Raw genomic sequence first — 25,828 nt, forward strand, 5'->3', positions numbered from 1 at the left:
AAATCTTGTGTTGGCTTTAATAAAACTCAGCAGGTCCAAAGTGCCAGTACTGAAACCACAGTGGAGGTCAGGAGGTATCTGACTGATTTACATTTCTAGTGTTTAGCAGAGACTCTTATCCAGAGAGATTCATACCTCTAAGAACAGAAACCCACTGGAATCCTGCAGGACAAATTCTGCTTCTTTTACAGATGCAATAATGAAGCAGCTGCAGACTTAATCTACATTTGAATAAAGACAGAGTAAAGTATAACATTACATTAAAGGATAAATGTTTTAAATATTGTCTGATGTTCCTAGTAAAAAGCCACAAAAATTATTTCCCAAAATAAAAACATACAAGTTTATTTGTATTTTTCTGCATCTGTTTATTCCTGTATTCTTTTGACTTACACAAACAAATCTGATATTATATAAATCTGGTATTATATGTTACACATCATCAACTGCAGAATGTAATAATAAGCAAATGTTAGAAAGCAAATAGCTGATATCTGCAAACACAAACATGAGCACATGGTAGAGGTGGGAAATATGACAAAATTATTATAAAATGATATTTTGGAGGTATTTCTGCGTTACATGACATGCAGCAGGAAATGTAGGTTTGGTAAGAAATCCACAGCAAAACAGCATTTAAAAACAAACCTTTTAATTTGAAAATACTTTTATTTAATGTCTAAAAATTAGCAGTGAAAAGGAAAACAAAAGTTTAAAGGAATTTTAAAAAAAATAATGTTTAATATTCAAAAAAGTTGTTTCTAGAAACTCAGTAGAGAGCTATTGGAATATCAAGACTGACATTTTTACTTCAGCTGTGTTAAGGCCTCAGCATATGTAACATGGAGATAACGTCTGTGAGCGCTGTGTGAAGATAAAACCACCTTCATGAGCTCACAGACTCTCTGCAGTTTCATACTGGCCATGTTGTATGACTGCTCCCGTACTGCAGGTGGCGCTGTTACCATTTAATGACCATTTCCACAACTACAGAAAGACCATTTGCACATCAAAATGCATTACATCAAGGAAGATTTTTTTGATGTCACATTTGTTTGCTATTTACATTTGCTATATGCTATTTACATATTTACATTATTCAATAATTTCTATCCAGAACACACACAAAATTAATTTACATTTACATTTATGCCGTTTATACATTTATTTATTGGCAGATGCTCTTATCCAGACCAACTTACCGAAGTGCTTTGAAGTCTCTATCAATAAATACACTCTGATACTGGTTCGCTAGGTCACAGACTAAGAATACCATCAGTCCAAAAACTGCACAACTTGTTGAGAGTTGTTTTTTTTTTCCTTTTTTTTTTTTAATGAATTTCTAATTTAAGTACTTTAGGAGGTATGGTTGAAGACTACCAGTGACTCAGCTGCTCGGACATCTAGAGGAAGTTTATTCCAATCATTCAGACACCTCAGTGCCAGAACAGAGAAGAGTCCTGATGCAGGTCTTCCTTGTACCCTGAGAGAAGGTGGGAGTAGTCGAGCAGTGCTAGAGGATCGGAGGGAGAGTGTGATAAGTGCTTTGAGATAAGAGAGTGCTGGTCTGTTTTTGGCTTTGTAGGTGAGCATCAGTGTTTTTAATCTGATGCAGCAGCTACAGGAAGCCAGTGAAGGGAGCGTAGCAATGGGGTGGTGTAGAGGAGAACTTGGGAAGATTGAAAACCAGTCTTGCAGCTGCATTCTGGATCAGTTGCAGAGGTCGAATGGCTCTCAGAAGCAGACCTGCCAGAAGTGAAATGCAGTAGCCCAGTCTCAAAATGACAAGTGTCTGAAAAAGCACCTGAGCAGCCTGTGTGGATAGAAATGGATGAATTCTTCTTATGAGATATCTGCCAGACATGCTGATATCCGAGCAGAAACATGAGTGTCTGAGGGAGGGAAGGAGAGGAGGAGTTGAGTGGCAGTAGCAGTGGTATGAAAACCCATGTGAGGATATGACCGCACCAAGAGATCGAGTATAGAGGGAGAACAGGAGAGGACCAAGTACTGAGCCTTGTGGGACACCAGTGGAGAGTCTGCGGGGAGCAGATGTGGCTCTCCTCCATGACACCACCGGCTGTACCACCAATTCCTAGACTCATGGACAAGAGAGTCTTGTGGTTCACTGTGTCAAACGCTGCTGAAAGGTCAAGGATGATGAGGATAATCAAAAGGTGTTGAGATGGTGATCAACAGTATTTTTGCCCAGGAGTTGTAGCAGTGAAGCTGAGTTATGGAGCAGTTAAGCGCCACTGCAGAGCCACGACTGAGGGGAGAAGATGGAGTCACTCCGGTGTACAGTAATAAAACAAAGCTCAGTGACGCTAATCAGCTCCAGCAAATACAACACCCCAGTAAACACTGATCAGACACAGCTAGTGAACACGTGTGTGTGAGGACACACCCAGTAAACACTGATCAGTCCCAGCTAGTGAACACGTGTGTGTGAGGACACACCCAGTAAACACTGATCAGTCCCAGCTAGTGAACACGTGTGTGTGAGGACACACCCAGTAAACACTGATCAGTCCCAGCTAGTGAACACGTGTGTATGAGGACACACCCAGTAAACACTGATCGGTCCCAGCTAGTGGGAAAGTTACTGAGCAGCTCAAACTGACATGGAGCAGCTCACAGGGAGAGGAATCACAACAGACAGGTGGGAAAAACACGAACATTATGAAACTGCAGAGAGTGTGTGAGCTCATGAAGGTGTTCACGAGCTGGGACTGATCAGTGTTTGCCCCTAATTTGGAAAACCCTTCAAGCTGGAAGTTGATGCCAGCAGTACTGGTGTGGGTCGTAACAGAGGACACACCCAGTAAACACTGATCAGTCCCAGCTATTTTATTATTATTTTTTTCTCCCTATTTTCAGTGTCATTAATTTTGTAGGACACTGAATAAAAGTATGATTAAACTCAGTTTCTCACAGTTTTTAAAATTAAACACAGCTGTTTTACTGGATGCCTATATTTCATAATGCACATTGTTTATCATGTATCACTGGACCAACATTTCTAAAGGGTGGGAATATTTATGCACCACAAGGGGAAAAATGTGTTAGCTCGATTTGTAATTCATGTAGTTTGTGTCTAGTTCAATAAAATATTAACAGCGGAGAGGAATTAGAGAAACTGAAAGTGTAAAAGGCGCAGCTTCAGCAGCAGAGCAAACCGAGTTTTTAACCTTCACACAGGTGGGAAAAACATGAGCTTGCAGGGTTCACAAACCTGAACACTTCTGAAGAAAGTCAGAGCAGAAACAACGATGCAAAACAAAAAGTAATAATTCAAACATGCTGTATGAAGTTATAAATCTCTTCCCTCTGTTACTCCATTCTTATGTTTGAGCTTCAGGTTCTCTTCCTGCTTCATCATCATTTGTTTCTCTGGCAGTTTAGGCATTTCTGAGGTACCATTCCAGGTCTGGTCTCTTCCTGCTCCACTGCTGCTCCTCTGTACGAGTTAATAGAGATGAAACGTATAAAAAGTCATTAAAGTGCACAGTATTAAATACTAATCACCAACTTCAAAACCTACACTCAATAAATTCATCACATCTCCTGAAAGGCTGAGGAATAAAATTAAGATGAATTCAGTTGAAAGTCTTTATTTATAAAGAGACTGTAGAGGATTTGCTTCTCAGAGTGAGACTGGAGGAATTCAGTTTTAAAGAGTCAGAGCATCGTATGTAATGCTGAGTGTTCAGATAAATATTTAAAACTATTAATAATCTGATGTTTAAACAGTTAACTGTTCTCTCTCAGTGATCATGTGAGATTACTGAATTAAACGTGGAACTATTCTGACAGTAAAAGTGTAATTTATAGGTGATAATTCTATTTATTTTGTGGAAGTGTGCATGCAGTGACTGAGTGGCGTCTAATCAGGGTGATGTGCTGTGGATTTTATTCTGGTTACAGCACACAGTCATGTGATCTCTGATGTCACGGAGCTGCACGTCACTGGTACTTACTTCATCTCTTTGGCAGCACCGATTCCTCAGGTAGCAGATTATCATCACAGGCAGCGCAACAAGCAGAAGAACCATCAGCACTATCAGGATAATCGCCCACACTGGTAGCGCTCTCTCTGTCTCAAACACACACACACACACACACACACTGTTAGCTTTACTGACTTTATCGTACACACACACACACAGACACACACACACACACACACTGTTAGCTTTACTGACTTTATCCCACACACACATACACACACACACACTGTTAGCTTTACTGACTTTATCCTACACACACACACACACACACACACACTGTTAGCTTTACTGACTTTATCCTACACACACACACACACACACACACTGTTAGCTTTACTGACTTTATCCTACACACACACACACACACACACACACACACACTGTTAGCTTTACTCACTTTATCCTACACACACACACACACACACACACACACACACTGTTAGCTTTACTGACTTTATCCTACACACACACACACACACACACTGTTAGCTTTACTGACTTTATCCCACACACACATACACACACACACACACACACTGTTAGCTTTACTGACTTTATCCTACACACACACACACACACACACACACACTGTTAGCTTTACTGACTTTATCCTACACACACACACACACACACACACACACACACACTGTTAGCTTTACTGACTTTATCCTACACACACACACACACACACACACACTGTTAGCTTTACTGACTTCATCCTACACACACACACACACACACACACACACACACTGTTAGCTTTACTGACTTCATCCTACACACACACACACACACACACACACACACACACACTGTTAGCTTTACTGACTTCATCCTACACACACACACACACACACACACACACACACACACTGTTAGCTTTACTGACTTTATCCTACACACACACACACACACACACACACACTGTTAGCTTTACTGACTTCATCCTACACACACTTTGACTGCAAAAATCCTATTTGTTTCTTAAAAGAGGGTTTATATTTAAATGTTGAAGTTTCCACACGGACACCAATCACACTGAATACGTACCTCTCACTGATACTGAGTAAATATGAAGATATTCATAATTCTCCGTGTCCTGGACGATGTAAACTCCCCGATCAGTCAGCTTTACTCCTCTCAGTGTAAGAACTGTGTTAGTGAGTGATGTTCTCGGTGTGTATTCAGCTGTACAGTTTAGTGAGCTTCTATCCACAGTGCAGATCTGTTCACCATGTGGATCTGCTGAATCTCCACCCTTATAGATCACCTCCACTCGCTCTGATACGTGCAAATCCAGCTGCAGATCTTCACCAGCGTTTATCTGAACTGATGATGTCATGGCTGAGGAGAAAAAACACTCCACATCTTAACTGGGTGTAAATGTGATATAACACATTAAACCTAAATCAGTAAGAGTGTATAAGCTATAGAGCAGGTAAAGACACTTACTCTCGATGTTGAGACGCACATCATCAATGTCTGTGCCACCACACTCACACGTGTATAAACCCCTCATACTGTAATCAGCTGCAGTGATGGTGAGGGTGAGATCTCCCTTCAGGTACTGATCATAGGACATTTTAAATCCCTCCTTTAGTGACCAGCAGGATGTCTGATCACACCGAGCCACTGCATCATCTCGGTTACTGAACAGAGTCCATTTGGCCTCACGAGAACATTTCCGTTCACAGGGCAGATCAGCAGCCTGATTAAACTTCACCTGTACAGTAGTGACAGCTGATACAGGTACTGAAAGAGAGAAGCAGGTAAACAGAATAAAATATAAACCTATACATGCACACACGATTAAATTAAAATTAAAATGTGTAGATCTCACACATTTCAGTATAAAGCCTTCCTATAAAACACTTTGTGTTTATAAATAAAACAATATGCACATGTGACCTGGTTGCAAGAAAACCATAAGAGACCAGAACCTGTCATAAGAGAACTACAGATTCTTTCAAGAATCAGACTGATGTTAGCTAAAATGTTCTTCAGTTGTTATTATGGATTAGCACTAAAGGACAGCGAGTGCTGTTCAGCTAAACTAACAGTGGAACTCTAGAAGATCCTTACGGTATGATTTTTTAGCAGGCTATACAGGTTTATTAAAACAATTTAAATTAGTTATTTTACTTAACTAGCAAGCTAAGCCTGTTAAATTGTTGATTATCTGATAGTAACGCAGTGAAAACAGATGTGTTTATAATCACATTTCCGATTCTGACGCTCAAAAGCACAGCTCAACGTTTTAGAAAACAAATTCTGTCTCAGCTCTTAAATCATTATAGTCTCCTGCATTGTTTCTGCAACCAGGAGGTGCAGCTGATGTCACACTAACGTCTCTCACTCAGGAGTCTATAATTCATGTTTTATATCATATATGATCTGTATACATACATTTTAAACAATATTGCTGTTTTACATTTCACTAAACGTTATTATACGCTTTTCTCTTTCCATTATAATCACAACTGATTAAATAGCAGCATAAAATAAAAAGAAAAAATATCAGTAAAGATCAAGATCAAGATATTTTACATGAATACATTCTGAAGTGTTTTTATTTTTTATTTACTGAAATGATTTCTAAACATATATGCTAACGAATGAGAAAAGGCCTAAAAGTACTGACACTTTCAGCCTCATCACTAAATCCAGAGTAAATAAACAGAATAAATCTAAAAGCCTCCATCCCGACAGGCTCCACCCCCTTTCCCCTGGTGACTGGTACACTGCTGCTGTTTGGCCTGTATTTGCATATGGAACCTGATTGGCTCTTATATTTGATGACGCAGTAACACTCTCCTGTAACTCAGGTTTGTTTCTTAATAGAAGGATTTTCACACTTTGATCCTCTGAACTCTGAAATTAAATCCTGAGAAAGTAAATGTAATTAATCCTAAAACATGTTTAATAGAGGTTTGTAAGACTGTAAGAGGAACTCGCTGAGCCCAGTGTGAGCAGTGAGACTGAAATCACACTCACCTGTGATGAACGTGAGGACGAATAAAAGCAGGACCTGGTGAGGAACCCTGCAGGACTCCATGTCTGAGACACAACACCACCAGCAGCACTGCACAGGTGAGAACAGGTGAGGAATTAACCAGGTACCTAAACACAATAAGTGCAGTGGGAAAGCTTAAGAACAAAGAACGACATGGAGAGTAGAGACAGGAACCTGACACACACACACACACACACACACACACACACACACTGGAGCTGTGACGGCTAAGTGAGGGGCTAGTAATTACTAATATTGATTAATATTTATTTGTAGCTATTGTTGGAAACTTTTTCAGTGAAGACCAGGAGACTTGGATTCTCTTCAGCAGGATTCTTTATTGAGAACGCGCTGGTCGGTCGCTGCAGTCATCAAGTCTGACTAAGGCAGTGATGCATTGTAGATTATATACATTTGGGGGCAGTTCCTAGAGATGGAGGCAAATGGTGTGGTGGCGACCCTAAACAAAGCAAAAGCAAATGAAGTAGACAGTTCTGGCCACCCACCCCGTTTCACTAGTCTTAATCCAATCAGCATAACTATCCTACTCAGACATTCATTATCATAGAAACAAAGAGAAAATCCACACCTATGGGGGTACATTCAGGTATTGAGGAACACGAACAATGGTCCCCAGTTCAAAGGATATGAAAGGAGCACCACGAATTATCAATTACAAAAAGGTACTAAAGATAGTTACAGTATCCTGGTTCATTTGACTTATAAAGAAAGGAACAAGACTGGCAGAAACTATACTGGCAAAGAAAGAATAGCTCTTAAAATTTGTATTCCCACACTATCTACTTCATAAAACTTTTTAACCTCATCAACTGAAAATTACTACTACTACTACTACTACTAATAATAATAATAATAAGCTACGATCAAAGTTATAATTTAGGGAGAGCGTTCATCTTAATTACAGCCTGGACTATTTTTCAACAGCTATCTTTGTTCAGACTAAATGTGAAGCAAAATTAAGTTTAAATAACTCAGAAGTATTTCTTGATACAACCACACCAAGATATGTGACACTGTCTGGGGCTAATTTAAATGGATAAGCAGAAAAGGAAGATAGTTTTGCAGCTTGATTTATAGGAAATAGCTCACTCTTGGAAAGATTGACATTATATCCTGACATAGTGCTGAAACGCTCAAATACAGCCACAACGTGAGGAAGAGAATTATGTGGATCTGAGATATACAGGAGCAGGTCATCTGCGTATAATGATAATTTACGCTCTCTGCCCCTCTAATAATTCCCTGAATAACTGATGTTGATCTCAGCAAAACAGCTAAAGGTTCAATCGCTACTGTGAAAAGTGGGGACACATGGGGCCTCCCTGTCTAGTTCCCCTGTGTAATGGAAGAAATTGTGAACTAATATTATTAGTGATGACAGATGAGGAGGGAAAAGCATACAGAAATTTTACCCATGATAAGAACTTTGGGCCCAAACCGAATTTCTTTAAACAGCTGAAAAGATCCACTTCTCTCTATCAAAAGCTTTTTCAGCATCTAGAGATATTATAATTTCTGGTATAAGCTTATTTATATAAAGGGAGTAAATAATATCAAATACTCTGTGAATATTAAAAAAAGAAAATCGATTTTTTATGAATCCGGTCTGGTCCGGTGTTATGATGGAAGGTAGAACATTCTCCAATCTTCGGGTTAAAACTTTTGCCAATATTTTACAGTCCACATTAAGCAAAGACACAGGCCAAAACGATCCACAGTTAAGGAGGTCTTTCCCTTTCTTAAGTAGCACTGAAACTGCTGCTGGATAAAATGTATGTGGAAGACGGTCTACAAGAAATGATTCCTCACATACTGCCAGTAAAAGAGCCATCAGGGTCTGGGGTTTTTGAGTTTTGCATATTTAAAAGAGCCAAATTAAGTTCTTCTAGGTTTAGGGGCTTCTCTGGTTCTGCTTCATCATCTACAAGAATTTTGGGGAAAAAAAATCAAGTTCGGATGGGTCGTGCTCAATTTCAGACGAATATAAGGAAGTATAGAATTGTTTTAAAAACTGAATTCATTTCTAATTCATCCTTTGTGACTTTACCATCATCCTTACAGATGTACGTTATTATATTAGAAGGTGATCTGTGTGAGAATTTGAACGTTAATACAATTTAGAACGAGATTGAAGAAGTCGTTCCGTTTGTTCAGTTGTTATTCGGTCAGTCTCAGTTTGCAGCCTTGTTCTTTCTGTAAAAAGTTCAGATGAAGGCTTAGTTGCGTATTTTGAGTCTAATTGTTTAATCTGAGTGATGAGATCATTCCAGTGCTGTTTACTTTTCTTTTTTTTTTTAATCTCCCAAGATGAAAATGAAATTATTTCCTCCATCAAGCAAGCTTTTAAAGAGTGTAGCTTCACTCTCATCTGGAGAATGGCTGAGAGATAAAAAAGACATCAATTTATAAATGTGGCCTTTTTTCACAACAAAACCACAAAGCTAAAGCAGCAGTGAAACCAGAAATGAAGAACCAGCCGTTCTTCCTGAAAGCGCTGAAGCACCCACACAACCACAGACACACCACAGACACACCACACACACACCACAGACACACACACACACACACCACACACACACAGCGAGCTGCTACACACCCAAAGCACCTTAACTTTCTACAAAACGATTATTTTAAATAGATCAGTAACAAAACAAACACACAACAATTCATAGTATCTGTGAGTATACAGGCTAAAAAATGGCAATATCGATTGAAGTTTAAAGAGATAATAATAATAATAATAATAATAATAATAATAATAATAATATAGTTTCTTAAAGAAGGTTTTTTTGTAAATTTATTTTTATCTGGCTTAAAACTTTATAGCGTCTCTTATATACAGTACCTCACAAAATTGAGTACACCCCTCACATTTCAGCAACCATTTTAGTATATCTTCTCAAGGGACAATACTATAGAAATGAAATTTGGATATATTTTAGAGTAGTCAATGTGCTGCTTGTATAGCAGTATAGATTTATTGTCATGTAAAAATGACTTAACATACAGCCATTATTGTCAAAATAGCTGGCAACATAAGTGAGTACACCCTGAGTGATAACGGCTGTACGTCGTTTAACCATGCAAAGCCACATGTCCTATTCATCATGTTCATGTTTTTGTCTCCTTGACAGGACCATACAAATTTGTGTATCTAGTATTGGAGCAGTTAAAATTTGGTGCTTTGAGTACAATTCTCTCATACTGACCACTGCATGTTGAACATGGCGCCTCATGCCAAAGAACTCTCTGAGGATTTGAGAATTAGAATTGTTGCTCTCCACAAAGATGGCCTAGGCTATAAGAAGATCGGTAACACCCTGAAACTGAGTTACAGTACAGTGGCCAGAGTCATACAGAGGTTTTCCAAGATGGGTTCCACTCAGAACAGCCCTCGCAAGGGTCGATCTAAGAAGTTGAGTCCTCATGTTGTGCGTCAGGTGCAGAAGCTGGCTTCAAAAAACAGACGCATGAGTGCTACCAGCATTGCTTTAGAGGTTGCGGAAGCGGAAGGTCAGCTTGTCAGTGCTCAGACCATACGCTGCACACTGCAACAAGTCAGTTTGCATGGCCGTCTTCCCAGAAGGAAGCCTCTTCTGAAGCTGGCTCACAAGAAAGCCCGCAAACAGTTTGCTGAAGACAACCTGTCCAAGAGCATGAATTACTGGAACCATGTCCTGTGGTCTGATGAGACTAAGATAAACTTGTTTGGCTCAGATGGTGTCCAGCATGTGTGCCAACGCCCTGGTGAGGAGTACCAAGAAAATTGTGTCTTGCCTACAGTCAAGCATGATGGTGGTAGCATCATGGTCTGGGGCTGCATGAGTGCTGCTGGTACTGGGGAGCTGGCTTCATTGAGGGAAACATGGATTCCAACATGTACTGTGACATTCTGAAGCAGAACATGATGCCCTCCCTTCAGAAACTGGGCAGAACGGCAGTTTTCCAACATGATAACGACCCCAAACACACCGCCAAGATGACAACTGCCTTGCTGAGGAAGCTGAAGGTGATGGGGTGGCCAAGTATGTCTCCAGACCTGAACCCTATTGAGCACCTGTGGGGCATCCTCAAGCGGAAGGTGGAGACGCGCCATGTGTCTAACATCCAGCAGCTCCGTGATGTCATTATGGAGGAGTGGAAGAGGATCCCAGCAACAACCTGTGCAGCTCTGGTGAATTCCATGCCCAGGAGGATTAAGGCAGTGGTAGACAACAATGGTGCTCACACAAAATAGTGACACTTTGGACACAGTTGTGACATGTTCACTCAGGGTGTACTCACTTTTGTTGCCAGTTATTTAGACAATAATGGCTGTATGTTGAGTTATTTTTAGAGGACAGTAAATCTTTACTGCTATACAAGCTGCACACTGACTACTCTAAAGTATATCCAATTTTCATTTCTATAGTTTTGTCCCTTGAGAACATATAATAAAATGATTGCTGAAATGTAAGGGGTGTACTCACTTTTGTGAGATACTGTATATATATAAACACATTTATATAAATCTTTTAGCCTGTATACTGATAGATAGAGTCAACTGTTGTGTTCGTTTTGTGACTTATTTAATTAAAATGATTGTTGTGTAGAAAGTTTAGCTGCTTTTTACGTGCGGCTTCATTAACCGTGCTTTCAGGAGGAGCAGTGAGATTACTCGCAGTGTCAGGAGCAGTAAACAGCGGCTATAAACACAGCAGTGAAGTCCCTTGGTAGATAATAGGGACGGCATTTCAGCAATAAAAACTCCACATCTGGCGAGCAGTGCTTATAAACAGTCTGTATGTCTCCACACCACGAGTTGTTGATAAACACACACACACCTCCTCGGTGTAAGGAGTGAGACTGTAGCTGAACAGAGGATTCCGGTACTTTCTCTGAGAGCCAGGTCTCGGTAAAAATCAGAGCATTCTCAAGTGAATGAAGCAGCTCAAGTGAGTCTCCATCCACATCTGAAGGAAGTCTCATCAACCAAGAGCTTTAGAAGTTCTTACCCCTTGTCATCACGAGGAGATCACGCTTGCTCCGAGACTCCGCATCCAGACTGGTTCCTGCAAAGCCTCCAACTCTCGCCTTCTCACCGATGTGAACCAGGGTTAGGGTTCTTCAAAGTTTAGCAACCCGCCTACGAGACTCCGCCGGGTTCGTGCCTCACTCTGTTTATCTTCCTCATTGGTCTTTCGAGACGCTACATAAGGCCAACCAGACCGCCGACCAGTCAACATCGCCGGAAACTCCTTCCAAACAACAACGCAACGAGGGAATCCCTGGCAACACAAACGCAAGTATAGTACCTCCAGATTCTCCTCGGAAGAAAAAGCAGCAATAAAACCGGAAGTGAAGTCCGTCACGTGACTGCGGTTAAGCCAGCCGTTCTTCCTGAAAGGCTTTTACGCACTTAATTTTAACTGAAAATTACTAAATAATAATAATAATAATAAGCTATGATAAAAGTTATAATAAATGTGTTTTTTTAAAATCACAATATAATCATAAAGCTAAAGCGGCAGTAAAACCGGAAGTGAAGGCCGTCAGGAGCCATTCTGTTGTTTATCCTGAGATAGCTAGCTCACTACATTAACGCTATTTTCTCTAGTAAATACACCACCGTTTGGCGTTTATTAGCAAAAACAATAAAAACACTAAACACTACTCAAAATAACAATCCGGTATTTCTGTACAACTATTTACAGAACTATTTACTGTCGGGTGTTTTATTTATTTATTTATTTATTTTTTTCCATTTTACAGAAACTCTTCATGACGAGTTTATTAAAAGTGCAGCTCTGTATTAACACATAAACTCATCTCAGTCGCTTAAACTGTAATATTTATATAACATTTGTGTGTTATAATATCTGTAATTAACTCACCGTGTGAAGGTTAAACACTCGGTCCTCCTGCGTGCCGAAGCTCCTCCTGTATGCTGAAGTTCCTCCTGCGTGCCGAAGCTCCTCCTGTATGCTGAAGTTCCTCCTGCGTGCCGAAGCTCCTCCTGTATGCTGAAGCTCCTCCTGCGTGCTGAAGCTCCTCCTGCATGCTGAAGCTCCTCCTGTGTGCTGAAGCTCCTCCTGCATGCTGAAGCTCCTCCTGCGTGCTGCGTGTCGGTACCGTTACTCCCGTCGTTCGTTCTGTTGTCAAGTGACGTGACAGCACTGGATAGAGAAATTAGTTAATTTACAACCTTCCTTACAAACAGGTGCATAGTAATCATTATTATTATTATTATTATTATTATTGTTATTATTATTATTATTGTTATTATTATTATTATTATTTTTAAAACATAACACCACAGATCTTCAAGAAACAGTAACAAAAACAGAGTGACAGGAATGGACAGACCTTTTTTTATTTTTAGGAAAATGCTTATTACACATCTTTTGATAACTTTATGATAATTCCTAAATATGTAACATACAAAAAATACAGTTTTACGTTATAGTATTACTGACTGAGGTACTGATCCGGGAAGTGGTCACGTGACAAAAGAACTGTAACAGACTTTATTCGATTCTGTTATATTGCACTAATTGTGGATGTACTGGCGCTCGTTGTGTGTGTGTCAAGTCAAGTGGAGTTTACTGTCATTTCAGCCATATACAAGTACACAGTGAAACGAAACAACGTTTCTCCAGGACCAAGGTGCCACATAAGACAACACAGAACAACACAGAACTACGGGGACTACATAAATTACATAAATTAAACGTAAAGTGCACAAGTGCAAACATGTGCAGACAGCACAAGACAGAACAGACAGTACATAACTACGACACCGACCAGTACACAGTCCAGTTGAAAGTGATAAAGTGACAGTAGTGCAAATATTACAGCTGAGGTAGTGTAAACAGTGTAAACATAGAAGTAGCAGCAATAATAAGACATGTGCAAAACATGTGGAGTGCATGTGCATAGAGGATGTTCCGTTGTGTATATATATGTATGTATGTATGTATGCGTGAGTTCCTTTGGACCGGTTCAGTTGTGTGTGTGTGTGTGTATATATGTATGTGTGTGTGTGTGTGTGTGTGTGTGTGTGTGTTCCTTCAGTCCAGTTCTAGGTATTTAGGAGTCTGATGGCATGAGGGAAGAAACTGTTGCACAGTCTGGTTGTGAGGGCCCGAATGCTTCGGTACCGTTTTCCAGACGGCAGGAGTGTGAAGAGTGTGTGTGAGGGGTGTGTGGGATCATCCACAATGCTGGTGGCTTTGCGGATGCAGCGAGAGGTGTAAATGTCTGTGATGGAGGGAAGAGAGACCCCGATGATCTTCTCAGCTGTCCTCACTATCCGCTGCAGGGTCTTGCGATCTGAAACAGTGCAATTCCCAAACCAGGCAGTGATGCAGCTGCTCAGGATGCTCTCGATAGTCCCTCTGTAGAACATGGTGAGGATGGAGGGTGGAAGATGTTCTTTCCTCAGCCTTCGCAGAAAGTACAGGCGCTGCTGGGCTTTCTTTGTTATGGAGCTGGAGTTGAGCGACCAGGTGAGGTTCTCCGCCAAGTGAACACCAAGAAACTTGGTGCTCTTGACGATCTCCACGGACGAGCCGTCGATGTTCAGCGGAGAGTGGTCATTCTGTGCTCTTCTGAAGTCAACAACCATCTCTTTAGTTTTGTCCTGCCACATGCGCCGGGTGTCTCTGCTGGTCTTGAAGTGGTCGTGGATTCTCTGGGCGTGTGCGCGATTCGCCTCTCTGATGGCCCGGGACAGTTTGGCCCTTGCTGTTCTTAGGTCCACCTTATCGCCTGCTCTGAAGGCGGAGTCTCGAGTCCTCAGTAGCGCACGCACCTCTGCAGTCATCCACGGCTTCTGGATGGAGCGTGAGGTGATGGTCTTGGAGGCGGTGAAGTCATCAATGCACTTGCTAATATAGCTGGTCACTGATGTCGCGTATTCCTCCAAGTCAGTGAAGTCGCCGTCAGTTGCCGCTTCCCTGAACATGTGCCAGTCAGTGTGTTCAAAGCAGTCCTGAAGAGCAGAGATGGCTCCTGCTGGCCAGGTTTTCACCTGCTTCAGAACCGGTTTGGAGCGTCTGACTAGCAGTCTGTATGCTGGCATTAGCATAACAGAGATGTGGTCTGAGTATCCGAGGCGGGGGCGGGGCTCCGCCTGGTACGCGCCAGGGATGTTTGTGTAAACAAGGTCCAGCACGTTTTTCCCTCTCGTTGCAAAGTCCACATGCTGATGGAATTTAGGGAGCACTGACTTGAGATTTGCATGGTTGAAATCTCCGCAACAATAAACAGTCCGTCAGGGTGTGAATTCTGCAGCTCGCTAATAGCCCCATACAGTTCACGGAGCGCCTCCTTAGCATTAGCGTTAGCACTGGGGGGAATGTAGACACCGATTATGAAAACAGTAGTGAATTCCCGTGGTAAATAAAAAGGTCTACATCTAACAGTCATAAACTCCACCAGCGATGAGCAGTAACTAGAGACTAGCACCGAGTTCTTGCACCATTCCGTGTTGATGTAAACACACAAGCCGCCGCCGCGAGCCTTACCGCACAGAGCTGTGTTTCTGTCGGCACGAAACGAGGCTAGCCCGTCTAGCTGAATGGCGGCGTCCGGAACTCTGTCGCTGAGCCACGTCTCCGTGAAAACAAAGACGCAGCAGTCTCTAAACTCATGCCGTGTAGTTTGCTGGAGTCGGATGTAGTCCAGTTTATTATCCAGGGAGCAGACATTGGAGAGTAGGATGGACGGGAGAGCTGGCCGGCTAGGGTTTGTTTTTAGCCTAGCACGAACCCCCGCCCTCTTGCCGCGCTTCTGCTTTCTCGCGCACCGCTTGCGACGTCCCCTCCCCCGGCCACCGGCATCGGGCGACGCAGAGGGCTGGAGGCCTGGTCCCCGCAGCAAGCCGAGATCGCGTAGCTTCTCCAACAGGTCATCTTGCAGAGAGGCTGTATTGTAGTGTTTGAGGTTTATGAGTGTCTGGGGGTGGTAAACACGAACACCGGTAGCTCCGATGTCCTTGTGCCGTTAAAAAGTCGGCCTAAGGACGAAAAAAGCACCATTTTGTATCCGGAGTGGCCGCTGGGTGCTACTGCCGCGCCGCCATCTTGGAAAGTTAAATGTGTGTGTAAGTGTGAGTGTGTAAAAAGTATTTATCCCCTCTGTGGATCGACTGACAGAGGAAATGAGGGATATGAAAATGGAATTGAGGCGCTTGTGCGACGAAAACCAAAAACTGAAAGCCAGAGTGAGCCCTAGAGCAATGGACAAGTGGGATGGAGACCACTCTCAGTCTTATGGAATGTGCCAGTGTGTCTGTGGGGGTCGCGGATGCCAGTCACGTGTCTTTGATAGCACTCATAGAGGCCGCTCACCTGGGAGGAAACTGTTCCAGCACCGTGATGGGAGTACATTAGGTATGGATGTGCGTAGTTATGAAAACTCACACTCTCCTTTGTCTCCAGCGAGACGCAGCCCCAGCCCCGGTTCTCGCAGATGGAACAGCTATGTGGATGATTCAAGAAAGCGAGGAGTACGTTTCATGTCACCTAGCGGAGCGGAGTGCCGCTACCAGTCGGAAAACTGACTGTAGCTGATGTTGCGGCCCGAACACCAGCTATGTTGCCTATGGGCCTTCAGATTGACAATGTCGATGTCAGTAATTCTGTATCAAAAGGCAACGATGTAATTACGGACGCTGGCCAGGAGCTGTTAGTATCGTATGTGAAAGGGGTGATGGAAGGCGTGGAGGTTCAGATGTTAGTGGACTCTGGTTCTAGTGTGTCTCTTATGAGTGCAGATTTTCGTATGTCAATTCCTACGCTTCGCAATCGCCCACTGAGAAAAGACTATGTGTCAGCCCTTGCAGTGAATGGACAAATGCTAGATACACTGGGCACCATCTCTGTAACATTCCAGCTGGGGACGGAGTCATGGCAGCATGTATTTCATGTGCTAAGAGAAACCACACAGACTGTGTTGCTGGGCTGGGACTTTCTGTTGAAAAATCACGCCTTACTGGACCTCAGCCGTGCTAAGCTACAACTGTGGGACATCACGGTTCCTCTACTTACCAGCAAAGACTTTGTTCCAACGTGCTGCAATGTGTCACTGGCCACCACTATAAATCTGCCACCTCTCAGCGAGACAACGGTATCAGTTAAAGTATGTTTACCTAACGCAGCCCATGTAGCGAGTGACTTTGTTGGATACATAGAACCCAATGTGGCGGAGTCTTCCAGTCTACTAGTAGCTCACACAGTGGCTGGGGTTCACAAAGGACTGACAAAGGCTCAGATTTTGAATCCTACTGGACATGACATTTCATTGAAACAAGGGATGCACCTGGGTGAGTTATACTCAGTTGAGGATTCTGATGTTCACCTGTTTCATGCCCCAGTTGATGTAGCTGCAGTGACCTCTTCCACAGCTGCGCCTCCTATATCACTAGATGAGTCACCTATTTCTAATTTGGAGAAAGCTGCACTATCAGCATTGCTGCTGGAATTCAATGACATCTTCAGCTCTTCCAAACTGAATACTGGCAAGTGCAAGCTAGTGAAACATTCTATCAGAACTGGTGAGCAGACTCCCATCAAGCAGCGTGCACATCGTACATCCCCTGAAAAACATGCCGAAATAGAAATACAGGTGGCTGGCCTGCTTGCGGACGGTGTTATCGAGGAGAGCTGTAGTCCCTGGGCATCGCCAGTTGTTTTGGTGAGAAAGAAGTGTGGCACCTGGCGGTTTTGTGTGGATTATAGACGCCTAAACAGTGTGACTATTAAAGACTCTCATCCTCTGCCCCGAGTGGACGACACACTGGACGCGCTGGCCGGTGCTGCGTGGTTCAGCACATTAGATTTTTCTAATGGTTACTGGCAGGTGGAAGTTGCGGAGGAGGACGGCTTTTACGACAGGACAGGGCCTCTATCAGTGGCGATCTATGCCGATGGGCCTTTCCAACGCCCCTGCCACATTTCAAAGTTTGATGGAGCTGGTCCTCAGAGGGCTCCCGTGGCACATCTGCATGGTATACCTCGATGATATTTTGATTTACAATAAAACCTTTGAGGAACACCTGTCAAGCCTCAAAGAGGTGTTTTTGAGAATCCAATCCGCAGGGTTGAGACTGAACCCACGCAAATGCCATGATGCCAGAGATCATGTAGTCTTCCTGGGCCATGTAGTTTCTTGAAAGGGTCTTCAGCCCGACCCAAAGAACACAGAGAAAGTTTTGAACTGGCCAGTTCCCCGTTCTCCTTCTGAGGTGAGAGCCTTTGTGGGACTGTGTTCTTATTGTAGATGTTTCGTCAAGGACTTTTCAAAAATTGCTGCTCCATTGAACCAACTCATTGGTAAAAATGTGCCCTTTGTGTGGACCGCTGTGTGCGATCAATCATTTAACCACCTGAAAAATGTGTTGTCGTCTGTGCCTGTCGTGATATTGCCTGATTTCAGTGTGCCCTTTAAAATCTACACTGACGCCTCAAACCTGGCTGTCTGTGCAGTTCTCGCGCAGGACAGAGATGGGTGTGAACATGTGGTGGCATATGCCAGCCGGGCATTGAATTCCACACAAAAGCGTTGATCCACATTTGATCGTGAGTTGTGGGCTATCGTGTGGGCAGTAAGGGAATTCAAGCACTACATTGGACTTGCCTCATTTACCATTATTACAGACCATCGACCACTCTTAGCCCTTATGTCCATTGATGATGACCCAACAGGAAGAAGAGCGAGATGGATTCTGGAGCTTGATCCATTGAATTGGGTCGTTGTACACAAAGATGGACATCATCACAAAAACGCGGACGCACTTTCTCGCCGCCCTGAGACACCTGACATGAGTACTGCAAGTGAATGTAGTGAGTTCTGATCAAACAGACACTGACATTCCATGTTCCTCTGAAGTCACTGATTCTGCAGGAGATGCGACTGCGCAGGACTCACTTAACAATTGAGACAGCGTGTCTCCCATTAATGCTTTGTCCCATAGTTTAACAGACATTAGAGCTATGCAGAATGTTGACCCGGACATTAAGACTGCTTTCAGTTGGGTGGCACAATCCCTACGACCGTCCAGGAGGACGTTACAAGGAGCTTCTCAGTGCTTGCGAAAGCTTTGGACTGAATTCAACCATCTTTCTATCATTGACGGACTGTTATGCCACTCAGTTTGCTGCCCCCTCACGAGTAAACCTGTAGTCCAAATAGTTGTTCCCTCTGCTCTAAAATCGGACATTCTTTTGCAATTGCATGGTGCCCCAGCTTAGGCCCATTTCTCTTCAGAGTGTGTGTGGGAATGGGCGAGACAATTTTGTTACTGGCCTTCCGTGTACAGGGACATCAAAGCATGGTGTGAGCAGTGCAAGGCATGTCAGACACGGCGCAGTCCTGTTCCAGCCCACCATGCGCCGATGGGTGGATCCCAGTCAGTGCGGTCATTTGAATGAGTGGCTATGGACATCTTAGAGCTGCCTGTGACTTCAAGAGGACCAGTATGTGCTGGTTGTCGAGGACTACTTCACTAAATTTGTAAATTTGTATCCCTTGCCTATTCAGTCAGCACAGACAGTAGCACATTGTCTGTTTGAGGATTATGTTCTACTTCATGGCGTTCCAGAGACTTTGCATTCGGACCAGGGTCGTCAGTTTGAGGCGGAGGTGGTTCAGACTCTCTGCCATCTTCTGGACATTAAAAAGACTCGGATGGCATGGTTGAGCGCTTTAATCGGACTCTGATTGATCAGCTGGCTAAGACACTTTTGACTTATGGGGGGGAATGGGACGATTATGTGAAGCATGTGGCATTTGCTTACAATACAACGACTCACTCAAGCACTCGTTTCACACCTTTCTTCTTGACCCACGGTCGGGAAGCACGGGTTCCCGCTGATGTACTGTTACCCACTCGTGCTCTTAACTCTCAGATGTCAGTGTCACATGCTGAGTTTGTTTCCTCATGGCTGACTAAACTGAACCATGCCTTAAGCGGTGCACGGATGCACAGTGAGGCAGCTCACGACCGTCAAAAACTGTACCATGATGTTGGCTTGCGTCACCGGCCTTATGATGTAGGTGCCATGGTGTGGCTCCACATCCCGGTGGAGAGCCGCATGAAGCTGGCACCCCACTGGAAGGGATCTTATAAAATTGTGCAAGTCATGGGCAAGGGATCTTATAAAATTGTGCAAGTCATGTGGTGAACTGGGACTGACTTATCGGATTGTAAATCCTTTTGATGCTGGTGAGAGGGCACAGGTAGTGCATTATAATAGGGTGCAGCCATACACAGCCTGAGTCATTTCCACTGGAGTCTGAAGTTTCTGGTGGAGCGGAGTGTGTGTCTCCCCGGAACGATCTGAGTACTTTGTCTGACTCGCAATGTTCAGTTAAGGAGTCTGAGCCAAGTGTTAGTAAGACTGGGAGAGTTTGTAGACCTCCTGGCCATTTAAGGGGTTTTGTTCTGTATTGAAGTAACTGTTTGGCTCTGTGTATGGGAGAGTGCTAGTAGGATTTTGTTCTATTGCTGAGCCTGTTGTTTCTTTAGCAGGCTTGTTGCCATGTTACGAATGTGCTCTGTACTTTGTTTTGTGTCTTATTGTACACAGATGTTTATTGTTTCTGAATGTTGACCTTGTTATTCTGGCACCTAAACGGGGACGTTTATTTTGTGAGGGGGGGACGTATGTAACAGACTTTATTCGATTCTGTTGTATTGCACTAATTGTGGATGTACTGGCGCTCGTTGTGTGTGTGTGTGTGTAATGTATTTTTCCGCTCGTGGCTTGCCGTAGAGGCAATGGGCATGCGCACTTTTGGTGCGCTAGAGTGTCGCAGGTTTTTGGAGTTCTCTCTGGTGTGTGTTGGAGAATGAAAAGTTAAGAAGAGTTCGGATGTTCTCGTTTATTGTTTTCTTATCCATAAGTGTTTAGGCGAACCCTGCGCGAACGCTCGGTCACAGAACGAACGACTCGAAAGACTCGAGAGATGAACTAATCAATTCTCTTTCTGGCTCAGACTGCACTGGTTAAGCTCATGGGGCTGTCACGTGATGAACGAACGACTCAGACCCGAAGACTTGTCAGATAAGAGGCGAGGTGAGCTAATCATAGACTAAAGATCCAGGTAAACAATGAATTAATGTTTTCTGTTTCTTATAGCATTATAGTTTTGTCTTGTTTGTAGTGTGATCAACGTTTGCATAAGTAGTAGATGTGTTAGGGAAGTAACACGTAACATTTTAATTATATTTTGCTAAAATGAACGAAATGACTCGAAAAAAGATTCGTTCATTTTGCTGAACGAGACTCAAAGGTCCGAGTCTGTGAAATGATCCGAACTTCCCATCACTAAACAACACTCACTGTTCGCTCGCTTTATCAGGACCAACACAAAGCAGCTATTCTGAGTTCTGCACATGCGCGTCATTTGGATCGTAACGGCCAACTGCCGCTTCACGATGAGGTAAAGTTAAGCGAAAATATATATTTTGTTCGCCGCTTTAATACAGTGGTTTCACTGTGTAATGTTAAATATCATGTTAGAGTTGTAATGGTTTATATTTTGAAGCTTTTATAACGCTTCATAATTGTGTAATTTATCGTCATGTTTGCGCGCGTGAGCTAAAGCAGCAGCTAACTCTGAGGTAAACTTTACAACCGTTTTAGTTATTTAAACTGGCAACTTCAGCACGATAAACTTCACATTTATCACTTTCTAACTGTATTATTTGTTAAACTTTAAGGCAGTGAGGTGATTTCGAGTGGAAATGAGGCACAGAACTCTGTTAAAGCCTTTCTCAGAAGCTCCATGACGAGGCTGCGATGGTGTTTGGGTGTAGCAGCCTTTAGAACGGGGGGGTTTCATGTCCCGCTCACATTTACAGAAATCATTTCATTTTAACAACTTTATTCTGATTAATCGCAGTTTAGCCGTTCGCGTAACACGAAGGCTTTAAGACCCTGCAGAAGCCTCTGCCAGCTGGTTGCTTCCTCAGTGGACGGAACTAATGCGCAAGCTGCAATCCCATTGGCTAGCGCTCACCGGCTGCGCTTTGATTTCAGCAAATCAGTTCGGGCGAACGCGCACAACGTGATGAATATTTATGAGCCCAGCAGCCTATCAGGCGTTAGCGCGCCACTCTTTGCTCTCTAACAGATTCAGGGATAACTATTCTAACTAGCTGTTATCTAACGATAAACATTAACTAAAGCTGGCTACATAAAATACCACTAATGACTAGATTCATGAGAGGTCAGCTGATGCGTTAACACGTCACAGAAATGCAGTAATGTCATCAGCTTCCCAGCGAGTGTGTTTTGGGAAACAGTGAAATGACAGCAGCAGGAGCTTATGGCAGCGTCGCAGCTCTCTACTTCAGCGGCGCTGGCGTGACAGACACTGACCTGCTGACAGCAGGTGATCTACCTGAGGGAGGACCTGAGCCACACCAGAAGTCGTCTTTGACGATCGTAAGTTAATGTTCATCAATAGATGAAAATATTTTAGAAAACGTTTAGTATGTTTTTAATCTCAGACCTCATTATTGTTAGTCTTTTTCTACACGGAGTGACCAATAATGTCTCAAGCACCATCACCCTCCAATAATTCTCTAAGTTCTGTTTACTGTGAAAAATATGCGTTTTCATTCGTGTTGGAATCGACCCGTACGACTGACTTTCATCTGTGCAGCACAGAATGTGTTATTAATAGGATAAGCTGTTATTTCTGTATAATTCTAGAGGTTATGTGTGTGTAGGGCAGTGTATTGTGTTGTCCACAAGATGTCGCTATGACACTGTTGTGTTAGGGCAGATTTAAGTATCTTTAGCGTTGTTTGAGCCTCTTGATGTACCGTAGTGTTGATATGCGTGTAGTGCGCCATCTTTTCTTTAGTTCATGCTATCAACACTGTAGGTAAGTCATGTTAACATTAGTGGAAATTTCAATTTAAAATATCTTTGTTGTTATCACTCTAAAGTTCTGTCTAGTGAGATATTTTGTGTTCTAAACTGCTAAAGGCCTAAATGCAGAGTAATATGGAGAGTTAAAATGTTTTTTTTTTGTTCTTTCTTTTGAGTGTGAATAATACGGGGTGGCTGATACAAAGTTATGTATGACAATATAAGCAGCGAGAGTTTGCTATTGAATTGAATGTGCATTAAAATGTACTTTACTAGATTAAAACTTAAGTTCAGTTCATGTTATCAACACTATAGATGCCGTGCTGTGGAATAAACTGTCAAGCCACGATCCCGAACCCCTCTGTGTCCGCGTCTCCTCTCTACCACCACCCACGAACACAACACAGCGCAGAGTAGCAGCGGCGGTGCTAGAGGCCAGTTAGCATGCAGAGAGAGAGAGAGAGGGCTACATCTTTGGTGCCGTAACCTGGATCGTGGCACCGCTAGACCGCAGAGGAAGAGAATTCTACAGCCAGTGGTTTGAATGCTGAACTCTATATAATAGGCAAACTGAAATTCTTAACCAAACTGGTGATTTTGGGGACACATTGCCATCACCGCTGTATCCTTTACAGTTTGCTGGGAATCTGAACTGTTTTGCTGTTTCAATTTGAGTGATTTTCTGTTATGCAAAACATATTTGATGGTTTATTGATAAGAGAGAAAAATTTTTCTTTTTGTTTTTTTGCCTATTGAGACTTATGTAATTTTTCTGAGATTACTGTGCATCTACTTGATATTCAGTGAGACGCTACAATAGACATTTAGGTGTAAATTGACAAGCCAATTTAGTTTATGAGTTTATAAGTTTTTGTGATAAACTGGTTGTATATTTCGCTGGGCTAATCTCACTGAAATATATAGCTTACTTTAGAACCTTTTTATTTCTACGAGATTAGAACAATTTACATAGATTCGACATCTAGATACAATCCAATTACACTGCCATTTAACCTGCTTGCACATAGTAAATATGCATTTACATTCTCCAATGTCACAGACCTATGCAAACTCAACTCAAAACTTGCAGTGCTCATTTTCCAACACATCCAGTCTCCTACCGCCAGCTGAACATGCCACAAATGACCCACCATTGCCCTTAGAACGACATACTCCACCACCCCCTACGAACTCGCTCCATGCTGACCAGTACGTGATGCCAGCCCATGCATCAAGGCTGCCAGGCACTGGGGCCTCAGGGCAGGTACCGCCACTCTGCTTCGACAACAGCCCAGATGCAAGACCAGGTGGCCAGGTAGATAGGTGGGTAGAGGCCTCTGTTTGCAAACGCAGTGGCCATGGGCCCTCAGGAGCCACGCCTTGGCAAAGCTCTACACATCATATTTTCGTTGAGATGCCAGCTACGCAGCAGTCGCTCAAACCCCATCCAGTTGCATCACCGTATCCAGCCCAGCTGACTAGGCCCGGCCCCCAGGCTTACTCTAGTTATTCGTATCCCGCTTCTGTTCCTGCACCGAGTCTTCAGAGCCCGCCAGTGGCAAATATTAAAGTTAAGCACGAAACTGCTGGGCAGGCCCTTCAAGTGTATTCCCCGAAGCTACATTTCACACCACTCCAGGTCCAGGCTATGGTGGAACCACCCCGTTGCCCCATCTGCTAATGCATGGGTTCCCAGCATAACCCTGTACAGCCCTCAGGTAGTGTTAGACCAGGCAGCTGCTGATGCTCCTCTTGAACTGTTTCTTCAACAAACCCCAATTCCCCCTTCCCACCTCAACGTGCATGTTGATGCTCTCTCTCAAACTGCCCCTCCACCTACATCTGCCAGCCAATCGGCCCACCCACATGTGACAAAGTTCAGGCCTCCTGCTCGAGCAGTCGCCAACCAGTGCCTTCCCATGGCAGCCCATGGTGGTTTCATGCAAACTCATCAGGTGAAAAATGTTCAAGTCTTCACGGGAAATCCAGACTGTAGGATACTGGTGGAAGACTGGATTCGTGAGTTGCAGTATCTCTTGGAGGCAATAGAGCTCCCAGTGCACCTTCGCTTCTCCACTGTTGTGCGACACCTGGGTGGTGAAGCCACCTTAACCTACCTCCCCATGATCAGACCCCTGAGAAAGCATTCGAGGAACTGAGAGCCGAATACAGCGACACACGAGGCTCCCTAGACCCTCTGGCTGACTTCTATGAGCAGAGCCAGAATTCAGGGGAGTCTGCCTGTTCTTATGCTACAGCACTGGAGGCAAAGTTGCGGACAGTAGAGGAGAAGCAACTAGGAGGTAAGCCCTTTCTGGATCGAGATAGCAAACTAACCCGGCAGTTCATGAGGGGCCTTACCGACAAGGAGGTGTACACAACAATGGCGCCCAGGCTCTTGAGCTTCAGAGAGCTGCAGACAGAGCTCCGAAATCTCGCTAGAGAAACTAAGAAGTTTCAGATGCAGAGTAAAGCAAAGAAAACATATGCTCAGGTGCACGTAACATCAGGAGGGGGTGGAAACACCAAAATGGATAGGCCAAAGCACACATCTGAAATATCAGAGTTGACAGAAATGGTTAAGAAGTTAGCTCTCATTCAGGAAGAACAAATGGCTAAGCTGTCCCAACTAGAATTGAGAATGGCCTCTCCACCCCTTGCCTCCCCATTAGCTGTCCAGCCAGCAAAGGGAAAAGCAAGCCAGAGTCCAAGCTTTGCCTGTTACCGGTGTGGAGAGCCAGGCCACACAGCCAGAGTGTGCTGAGCAGTGCTTCCAGATCCGAGCCTAGCTGAAGCCCAGCAGTCTAAGACCCCTGCTGATGGGCGCACGTACTCTGTGCGACATTTAAACGCTTAGTGCCCATGGCAGCTGGGGCATCCATGGGTACACAGCAAGGGCCCCACCCACCCGTCAAGAG

The 25,828-nt window shown here is 43.5% G+C and overlaps 2 protein-coding genes across 3 annotated transcripts in view; both read right to left on the reverse strand.

Moving 5' to 3' along the window:
• The window catches only part of LOC128318065 (uncharacterized), a 147,165-nt gene that overhangs the window by 104,150 nt on the left and 17,187 nt on the right, over positions 1-25,828 (reverse strand). The window lies entirely within an intron of this gene.
• LOC128318099 (uncharacterized) lies at positions 327-7,065 on the reverse strand. The gene is made up of 5 exons (XM_053233206.1): positions 7,005-7,065; positions 5,463-5,762; positions 5,061-5,354; positions 3,981-4,096; positions 327-3,460 (listed from the first exon to the last, which is right to left on the reverse strand). The coding sequence occupies exons 1-5, from the start codon at positions 7,063-7,065 to the stop codon at positions 3,314-3,316; spliced, it is 918 nt and encodes a 305-aa protein (XP_053089181.1). The 3' UTR covers positions 327-3,313.

This window comes from Pangasianodon hypophthalmus, chromosome 4 (assembly GCF_027358585.1).
Source record: "Pangasianodon hypophthalmus isolate fPanHyp1 chromosome 4, fPanHyp1.pri, whole genome shotgun sequence".
NCBI classification, from domain to species: Eukaryota; Metazoa; Chordata; class Actinopteri; order Siluriformes; family Pangasiidae; genus Pangasianodon; species Pangasianodon hypophthalmus.